Source organism: Triticum aestivum, chromosome 3D (genome assembly GCF_018294505.1).
Source record: "Triticum aestivum cultivar Chinese Spring chromosome 3D, IWGSC CS RefSeq v2.1, whole genome shotgun sequence".
Classification (NCBI taxonomy): domain Eukaryota; kingdom Viridiplantae; phylum Streptophyta; class Magnoliopsida; order Poales; family Poaceae; genus Triticum; species Triticum aestivum.
In genome coordinates, this window is record NC_057802.1 from 8,841,277 (window position 1) to 8,851,341 (window position 10,065).

Consider the following 10,065-nt stretch of genomic DNA (forward strand, 5'->3'; position numbering starts at 1 on the left):
AATGGTCCACCCCCATGGCTTCAACCGGTCCGGCGTGACCCTCCTCCGCAGTAGGCACCTGCAAGGTCTGCACATGCTCTGATTTCTCTATTTGCTTTGAGAATGCTCTATCGGTGCTTTGGGAGTTTCGAAAAAGTCTAACCTTCTATCCCGTCATGCTGCCTGAAATGGGTGAACAGTGGTGCCGGACCCCTGAATCAGGCCTTCAATTTCGTGCGTGGTCAGCGATAAGCAACAAGGCATGAAATGTGAAATGGCGCGGAGAGACAAAATAAATTCGATCAAGTTTTAACTACCCGGCCTCGTGGGATATCAATCTAGTTGGTCTTAGCGGTGTGTGTGGAGTGCGTCTATTCCGTATAATAAGAATATTGTTGTTGTTGTTGTTGTTGTTGTTCACTCTCGTCAACATGTTAACAGGCTTGCAACCCATCTTCACCTGTTGCAGATAACCATACTTGTTTTTCTTTTGAACCGTGCAGTAGGACTACACGTGAATTTATTAAAAAAAGATAATAGTCTACAATGTCATATGACGACCCCTATCTTAGCTTCCGCCATAATATTTTATGAAGAAACCCAACAACACCAGCAAATCGCGCCCAACCCTTCTAGTACTAGATTAACTTCGACAAAGCTTAAGCTCGGCTGGACAAAATCACCTCCAACGAGCTTGATCAAACTATTCATGTAGGTCGAGCTCGACTCCTTTAGGGCTTGAGCTGATCCTAAAGTGAGCTGAAGTTAAATAGTTTTGTTGAGCTCGAACTTTTTTGGGACGGAGGGAATCCACGTAACCATGCCGGTTTAATTCGCAGGAGCCTTGACAGCGGCGTTCTTGGCGTGTATCATCCTGACGTAGTCCACGACCCTGTCGACGTCCGGCAGGAGCGCCTTGGCGGCGTCGAGCTCGCCGAAGCGCTGCAGCCAGGCGGCCAGCAGGGGCGTCCTGCCGGCGTCGCCGAAGAGCCTGTCCCCGGAGATCTCCACGGTGGCGTGCACCAGCGGCACCACGCCGCCGAGCACGACGTCGACGAACCCGACCCGTTCGCCGCCGAAGAAGCAGCCCTTCCTGCCCCCGTCGGTGCACTCGCTAAGCCCCTGCTCCAGCGCGTCCGTGGCCGCCATCACCTGCCTCATCCACCCGACCCTCTCCTCCTCGGTGCCGGCCCTGTACGCCTTCTCCCACGGCGCCCCCAGCACGTCGTCGGCGTAGGCCGCCCAGAACCGGGCGATGGCGCGCTCGTGCGGGTCGGCGGGGAGGAGGGCGGGAGGTCCGAAGGCCTCGTCGATGTACTGGAGGATTATCTGGGACTCGCAGACGGGGCGGCCGTTGTGGATGAGGATGGGCACGGCGCGGTGGACGGGGTTGCAGCGCAGGAGGAGGTCGCTCTTGCTGCGCAGGTCCTCCTCCACGTAAGAGTAGCTCACGCCCTTGAGTTGCAGTGCCAGCCGGACCCGGGTCACGTACGCGCTCCCCCAGTGGCCCAGCAGCGTCACCTCCTCGTCTCCTCCGCCTCCGGCCATCGATCTCCGATGACTCTGCGTCGCGCACACTCTCAGCTGCTAGTAATGTTGGGCCCTTGAGGTGCACGGCGCGGTGGGGTATATATCAGCTGGTATGTATGTGTGACGGGAGTCAGAGTTTGCTTAGGGATGAATCTTCTTCCTCCATGGGAAATGGCTCCGTTTTCTGGAGAAAAATAGTTAAAGAATGTTATCTCCACGCCATCTGATCGAGCTGTCGACCTACACGGCATTATATATCAGCACGCAGGTACACGACGAGTTCAACGTTTGACTATACATGGTTTCTTTATTTTCAGTACGAATTATATATGTTTTTTTGCGGGTAGATTATATATGTGTTTGCCTTGGATACCAAGCCTAGCCACGAGTCTCCCAGCAACGTCGGCCGATTTTTTGTCCCCGAAAGACCGTGTTCTTGTCAACGTTGGCTGATTACTTTAATGGCTGCGTGCATGCATCACAACCTTGACATTGCAGCTCAAATTAAAACTATGGAAGAACCCTTGTTGATATTTACAGATCTATGATTTGATGCCTTTGTTATTTTCATGCGGCTGCATTCAGAAAAGTATAAGATCGTGTCATGGAAGAAGAAAGAGTTTGAAGACATCGAAGGTTTGCTTGTTTCTTTTAGACTTTATTTTATAATCGCTATAGTCAGCTCATGTATCTCTACCATGTATAATACGCTACAATAAATATATCATGATATTAATTGTAAAAAAAGCATAGATACAAGTCAAACTGACCACTTATTATTAAGGGAAAAAACATGGAGATTTTTTGACGTTTTCATGGACTCATAACATAGCATCAAGAGAATACAACTTGCAATGAGTGCATATATGGGGACCTGGAGTTTTGGTTCATATGCTCTCTGATGAACAGTAAAAATAAAAAATAAAAAATATTCAAAACATCTCGATTCTTTTTTATAAATATTGATGCTTCGAAAAGATTATTGTTGGAAGCTTTTTGGAGCATTGATTTACCAAGACCTCCACGAGTGTCATTTCATCACAAAATTTTATACGCTGTTGAAACATTCGTTAGTGTTTATTACAAAAAAGAAATCAGAATTTTTATTTGTTTTACTTTTTTTTCTTCATCAAGAGCATGCGATCAGCTTGGGGTCAGAAGATTATCATTTCTATATAGCTAAAACGGCCATAAAAGGCAGACGCACCACCCTCATTACCTTTGAAAACTTGTTAGGTATGCCGCCAAGCCTGTGACCATATGTATTGGCAATACTTCTTGACGTATAAAAATTTAACGCTATTTGGATGACGCGTAGAAAACACTACCCTAAAAGAAAAGGTGTTTAATTGTCTCGTCATAAGATCAAAGAGAACATGCCAATTGCGGCGACAGGGGTTGTAATTTGTCAGCCAACACCTCAGCAAACGTTTCAAATGAAAATCTCACTCCATCCATTCGCAAATATAAGATGTTATGTAATATTGGTGGCATAATGGATTATCACCAAGGCACGTGTCTTCCTAGAAGTAATTGTTAGTAGTACAATTACTCACCGCAAACCACCCTTGGTTGCGAAATTTTCTTTAACCCTCATCAACCTCTTCTAGAAAGGCGTGTCATTGGTTTTGGTTGTGACTTGGGATAAAGTTTTAGAATGCATGTATTTATTTCAGAACAACTCTTGATACACACCTTAGCATGCATTTATTTTTCACTTCTAGGTTCTGTACCCTGTGCCAACCTTGACCCTTTCCTTTGGTTTGTCAAGGGTCTCGCCAAGAGACCCTTTGTCTTCAATTTTTTTTTAAATATTGTCACAAACATATGCCGACTTTACTCATGTCACAAACTAATGAAGATTGTTAAGTAGGTGGACTAATCACGCATATGGTGGATGGTGGACTGTCTATACTACATTATTTGGTTGGCACTAAGGAAAATGACATGAAAAATGTAATGAACATGAATGATCTGTTGTATGGATTAAAACTCAATATCTATGATTAAAAAATAGTCTAGTTTGGTCAAGCTAAAGAGATGCTAGTTACATGAAAACTAAGGTGTGTACAATTTTGCTATGTTACTGATGGCATGTTGGTTAATTGGTGGGGTGAAAGCAAGAGAAAGGGAAAATGAGGCTTGCCTTTTCTTAGCTAACATATTATCTCTTAAAAAGAAAGAAAGAAAGATAAGACACGTGTCTCCATTGTATGTCTTATCTTATTCGCATGATTTCTAATTCTAGTTTTATTTCCCCATAGATTTTGGATTTCTTAACATTAAATGATAGAGAGAACACTAAGTTATAATCCATTGTATAACCTGTTTTATTTCTTTCTCTAAATGATGTGGAACATATAAGAATTTTTTCCTGATAAATCACTATACAATTGTAGGTGAATACGATTTCTTCACCGAATTTAACCTTCTGAGGACCACCATGCTCATGCCCAGTTACATGACTGCTCTGGTGAGTGTTAGCACTATGACCCCATTGTTTTTCACCCCATTGTCTTTCAGTTTGATACTTAACACTGAAACACAAGAAACCATTAATTGTATTGAATTACCACTAACATCAATTTCGAGGTATCACCGAATAACCATAACCATGATATGACATAAAGCAAGACATGTACTTTGTGAATAATGACTTGTCATCCTCTATAACACTAAGCTCCTTAATTTTAAAGAGCTCACATTCAATTGAGGTCTCCAATTGAAATTGAGTCACCTGATTTTGACCAGGTCAACAATTTTTCAAGGCTCTCTCATTCAATTTTTTTATATTATACACTATGCTTTCTAAATTGTAAGGCCTTAATTGGGTCTTCAAATTAGGATTCGGTCACCCGATTTTGATTGGGTCAATAATTTCTCAATGATCTCTCCTATTCCATTTTTTTAATTCTATATGTTCTCTAGTTTTGAAGCTTTTCATTCAACTAAGATATTCAATTTTGGATTTGGTTTACGATTTTGACCGGGTCAATAATTTTTGAAATCAATCAACTGCAATCGGCCTATAAAAACATATTAACCCCGCGCACGTTCCCACCACCTAGAAAAAAAGCAACCATGTGATATTGTAGCAGTACATGCAGCCACCGAGGCAATTTTTTTTCTATATAAATATATGTTGGGTAGCGATAACACATACCACGCTATGAAAGTCCCATCAAATCACCACATTATAAATAAAAATAAACACACTCCATCATCTCCCTCACCCGCCAAACTAAATATTCCATTCTAAAATATCGACATCCACAATATTGAACAAAAAGGTATGGAAATTCATTTCATGATGAATCTATCATGTCAGTTAGTTATTATGGATTTTGATATATTTCTCTACAAATTCGATCAAACTTAAATAGTTTGAGTCTTCAAAAAAGTTATATACCTTATTTTTTTTAAAAGTGCTTTTTAAAGAAATCCAAGAACACCAACAGCACAGTAAAGCACGCCCAACCCTTCTCGTTTATGGTGAAGCCTGAGAGAGATCCTTGATCAGGTTTCTTCTTGTTTTCACAGTTTTTGTCGCTCCAGATTACTCCATTCAATTATGTCGCTAGCATTATGCAACACAAATATTGGCCATTCGCATAGGGAGTCCCCGGATTAGGCCGGCCTATATGTAGTGAACATGTTGTGTGCGAAGATCATAGAAAAGAAAACCAATTAAAAAAAGAGAGAAAAGGAAAAAAAAAACTTCTAGAAGGTTCATAAAACTGGATTATTTTGTAGATCTAATTGGGCCCATTTGCTCCACGGTAATGCCTCGTAAGCCATTTCCTTATATACTAGTAGTACTATATAGTAATAGAAAGATCGACAAGCCCAAAATATCCCGTGGTGTTTTGAGTACATAAAACAGACACGTACGTAATCCCGTGCCTCGTACCCTGATCGGCCTCCATGGCGGCGCACTTGAGGCCTTGGGCGGATCTCCACGCCGATCTCTTCCTCCCCATCGTGGACCGCCTGCGATCGTTGAAGGACTGCGTCGCCGTCCGCGGCGTCTGCACCGCGTGGCGGTCGGCGCTGCCTCCCGGCCCTCGGTCCCCGTACCTCCTCGTCCTCCACGCCTTCCAACCCTTCGACGGCGGCCTCCCTCGCTTCAACACCCATGCCTACGCCCTATCCCTCCCGATGCAGCGCACGTTCCGCCTCCCCACGCTCGCATGCCACAGCAACGACATCACCTGCTCCGGCAACGGCTACCTCACCATTGCCGATGGTCGTCGTGTTGGGCTGTTAAATCCTGTCACGGGCGAGGACATCGAGCTCCTTCCTCTCCCCAACATGCGGTACCCACACAGAATCGTGCTCAGGCCGAACCCAAGGCCTCATGACTACACCGCCGTGGCCATCTGCGGCCATGGCAACGTCACCAAGGTCGCCTACATGTCGAGCGGGGACACGGAATGGACGATCACCGACATCACAGCGGATGGATCGAAGCTTGTCGATCTGGTCTACAAACACAACGATGTATACTGCCTCGATGAACATGGTGCCGTGCTAGTCCTCCACATCCCCGTCCCCCAAGGCGGCCCGATGAAGGAACACAACGTCTATTCCTTGCTTGCTGAGCGTGTCGCGGGTACCCCCTTCGCCCCGCCTTACGACACCGTGGCCAAGGAAATATCTTTCAAGCGCCTGTTCTTCTGTGAGGGCATCCTATACCAGGTGTGGCAGAACACCAGGCAAACCATCCGGCTGCGGTTTCGGGAAGACGGCGTATTCATCATGTCCTCGGATGAGATACTGGTCCTGAGGTACTACCCAGAGCGATGGCCATGCTGGGATGAGGTGAAGGATCTGGGAGGCTACTCGGTGTTCATCGGCAGGAACAACACCGCGGTGGTGCAAGCTGAGGCTACCCCGGGAGTAAGACCCAACTGTGTCTATTGGATTGATTGCGGGCTGTGTACGTCGTGGGTGTTTGACCTAATTAAGCAACAAAACGTCTACGCATTGCGTTCGTCCTCCTTGTGGTGGAGGATTTGCAAGGTGTTGGTACTTCAATGACAGTGGCTAAGATCACTAAATTACTAGTATTGACAACAACGGAAGAGAAACACCAAATAACTAGATATGAGTTTGGGAGACTATAAAATCAATTATTCTCATGTTCTGCATTTCTATAGTTTTTCTTTCTTTGAAGAATTGAATTTCTAAAGTATTATTTCTTGGTCTTTTAAAGAAACTGAAATTGAGCGCACACATAGGACATAGCCCTTTTCAGCTTTTATGTATTTTACATTTCTTATTATATTTTGTTTATTGTAGTGTAATTAAGTTGTGTTCGGGATTTATGTTTCTTAACAAGCCCCATCTAGGTCGAATCATGAGTGTTGAAAATTCTAGGTATGTTTCTTAACAAGCCCCATCAAGGCATTGCGTTCGTCCTCCTTGTGCGTAGGATTTGCAAGGTGATGGTACTTTAGCGGTGACTAAGATTACTCACTAGTATCGACAACAACGGAAGAGAAACACCAGATAACTAGATACGGGTCTGGCTCAAGACTTCTCATGTTTTTTGCATTTCTAATCTTTCTGAGGGATTGCGTTTCTAAAGTGTTATATCTTCGTCGTCTGAAGAAAATGTAATTCAGTGCACACGCACCCCTTCTCAGATTTATATGTATTTTACATTGATTAATTATATTTAGTTTATTGTAATGTTCTAGTTAAGTTGTTCAGAATTTATGGTTTTTAACCATCAGTGTCCAATCATGAGTGCTAGGATATCTTGGTTATTATACAGTGGGAGGCCCAATTCAGAATCTTATGTACCAGAAAATTCAAAGACAACGGAGCGACTGCTCTGCATGAGTACAGGGTTGCAGCGCAGGTCCTCCTCCCCCATGTACTTGTACTCCACGTCCTTGAGGTGCAGCACCAGCCAAACCCGGTCACGTACGCGATCGTCCAGTGGCCCAACAGCACCACCTCATTGTCTCGTCCTCCTCCGCCTCTGGCTAACGATCTCCGACGATTCTGCAGGGACATGGATTCAGGTTGTGTATATGTCGAGTTATCGATTGACGCTTGTACCATCATTTGCTCAGGAACGAAGCTTATCGCTGGCGATCAGTTTTTTCAGAAGAACTATAGCTAAACAATGTGATCTCTACTCCATCTGATTGACGCGTGGAGACAGCTGTCTACCTAGGCAGCATTATATTAGCGCACACACATACAATCCTCCACTCAAATGACGGGTTTTGACGTTTAACGATATAGTTTTTCTCTCTGAATATGCAGTCCTCAGTATATAATTCCTTGTTGCATCTTGCATGTGCACGCGACTACTCCCTCCGTTTCTAAATATTTGTCTTTCTAATGATTTTAACAAATGACTACATACGGAGCAAAATGAGTGAATCTACACTCTAAAATATGTCTATGTACATCCGTATGTGGTAGTCTATTTGAAATCTAAAAAAAAAACAAATATTTAGAAACGGAGGGAGTAGAAGTTTGGAGCAGCATAGCAGCGCAGGTCAGACCAGCAACGCACGGCAACCAATCTTGCATCCGTTATTCCATTCCAGTGTTGACAGTACAGCCGGGGATGCTCATGTGCGCCCAGCAAAGACGAACCTACCATTTTCTTTACAACTTGCTTTTTTTAAGGATACAATTCTTCATGTTTATAACCTCTTGTTATGAATATTCCGACCTGTATTTTTGCTAGTTACCGTGGTAAAAAAAACTGATGTTTGCATATTTCTTAACCTGTTGAGATCAATATTACCAACTGGACAAATGGGTAAAAAGGGATTTCTGAAGGTTGCTTTCCCGTGTCCCAGCTATTCTTCTGGTTCCTGTTATCTTGTAAATAATTTACCAAATGTGGCCCCGATAGTAAGACCCATGGTTTGCTTACACGCTCTTGAATATCTACAACTAAAATATGTGTGGTTTTGAGATGTTAACGTTGGGCAGGTGCTGAGGAGCTGATGCTAAAGGACGCAGAGGCGCTGCGAGCTGAAGAGCCCATAAATAACCATCACCGTGAGAGTGCAAGTGATGATGCGGATGCTGGAGACCGGGGTGGCATGTCGATGTTTGTGGATGACGCTGATTGTGGATATAACGTAGTCAGCAGGTTAATTAAATACCTCGGAGAAGTCAACGTGGCAAATAGTGCGCTATCAAATTGTGCATCGCCAAATAGTGTGTTATCAAATTTAACGTCTCCCTTCTCCAGATGATATACAAGTTATAGCATTTTGCAAAAGAAAAGTCAAATATATCTCATAAATTAAGGATTTCAGCATTTAAAATTTCCAAAGAAGGCTCATCTCTTATATTGAATCAATTTCTCACAAAGTATGGATACACCGAGACCCTCATCCTCGGATTTGAAGTAAACCATCTAACTTGTATAAGCATCCATGTGCTGTTTCAAAATCAGAGACACGCTAAAAATAGCAAAATTTTACACCAATTTGAAGTTGCAGACAACAAGAATCACATCGAAAACGAGCACGGGGAGACCGACAGGAAGGATAAGGAGGAGGAAGTCAGGGTGATGGGTGTCGGTAGCAGCGTGGATAGCGATTAGGAGCAGCAGGGCGGCGGCAAGTTCAGCATCAACAGCTTCCTCTGGCACTGTGACGAGGAGCAGCACGGCGGCCTTCCTACACTAGGAGAAAGCACGTAATACATAAACTAGTAAAGTGCTTAGTCACGGTTGAAGTACCAACACATTGGCCTTCCTACCCTAGAAGAAAGAACGCAAAGCTTAGTGGTTTTGGTGCTCATGTCAGACACCCACGGACGTAGCCGGCAATCAACCCAGTAGACACAATTGGGTCTTACACCTGGGGTGTCCTCAGCTTTCACGATCATCGCGTTGTTTTTGCAGATGAACAACGAATAGCCTCCGAGATCCTTCACCGTCTCCCAGCATGGCCGTCGCTCAGGGTAGTATCCGAGGACGAGCATCTCATTCGAGGACATCGTGAACACACCGCCTGCCGGCAACTGCAACTTGATGGTGGTTCCGGTGTTCTGCCACACCTGGTATAGGGCGCCCTCACATAAGAAAATGCGCTTGAAATATATTTTCTTGGCCATGATGTCGTAAGGTGGGGCGATGGCGGAGGGACAGTCGGAGCGGGGACCGACCGCTCCGACAACACGCTTAGCCAATATTAAGTGCTTGGTCCGGCCGCCTCAGGGGGAGATGTGGTGTACTTGCACGCCCCCACGTTCGTCGAGGCAGTATATGTCGCCGCGATCGGCATCGTAGAACAGATCGACCAGCTTCGCTCTATCCACGGTGGCGACGTCGGCTATCCTCCAGTCCGTGCCGCCGATCGTCATGTAGGCGACCTGGGTGACGTAGTTATGGTCGCAGATGGCCACGGCAGTGTAGCAACCAGGCCTTGGGTTGGGCCCAAGCATGACTCTGCGTGGCCAGAGGTTGCTGGCAGATCAAGAAGCTCGATCTCCTCGCCGGTGACGGGGTTTAAGGCACCAAGACGACAACCAACGGCAATGGCGAGGTAGCTGTTGCTGCAGCCGATGATG

The 10,065-nt window shown here is 44.9% G+C and overlaps 1 protein-coding gene across 1 annotated transcript; it reads right to left on the reverse strand.

The window, feature by feature from the left end:
- Positions 1 to 461: 461 nt before the first annotated feature.
- On the reverse strand, positions 462 to 1,583 carry LOC123073695 (probable glutathione S-transferase GSTU6). Its single transcript, XM_044496750.1, has one exon. The coding sequence runs from the start codon at positions 1,525 to 1,527 to the stop codon at positions 808 to 810; it is 720 nt and encodes a 239-aa protein (XP_044352685.1). The 5' UTR covers positions 1,528 to 1,583; the 3' UTR covers positions 462 to 807.
- Positions 1,584 to 10,065: the final 8,482 nt, after the last annotated feature.

What these genes read in the sequence shown, in the direction of transcription:
- LOC123073695 (XM_044496750.1), bottom strand. Translation starts at nt 1,527, where the DNA reads ATGGCCGGAGGCGGAGGAGACGAGGAGGTGACGCTGCTGGGCCACTGG.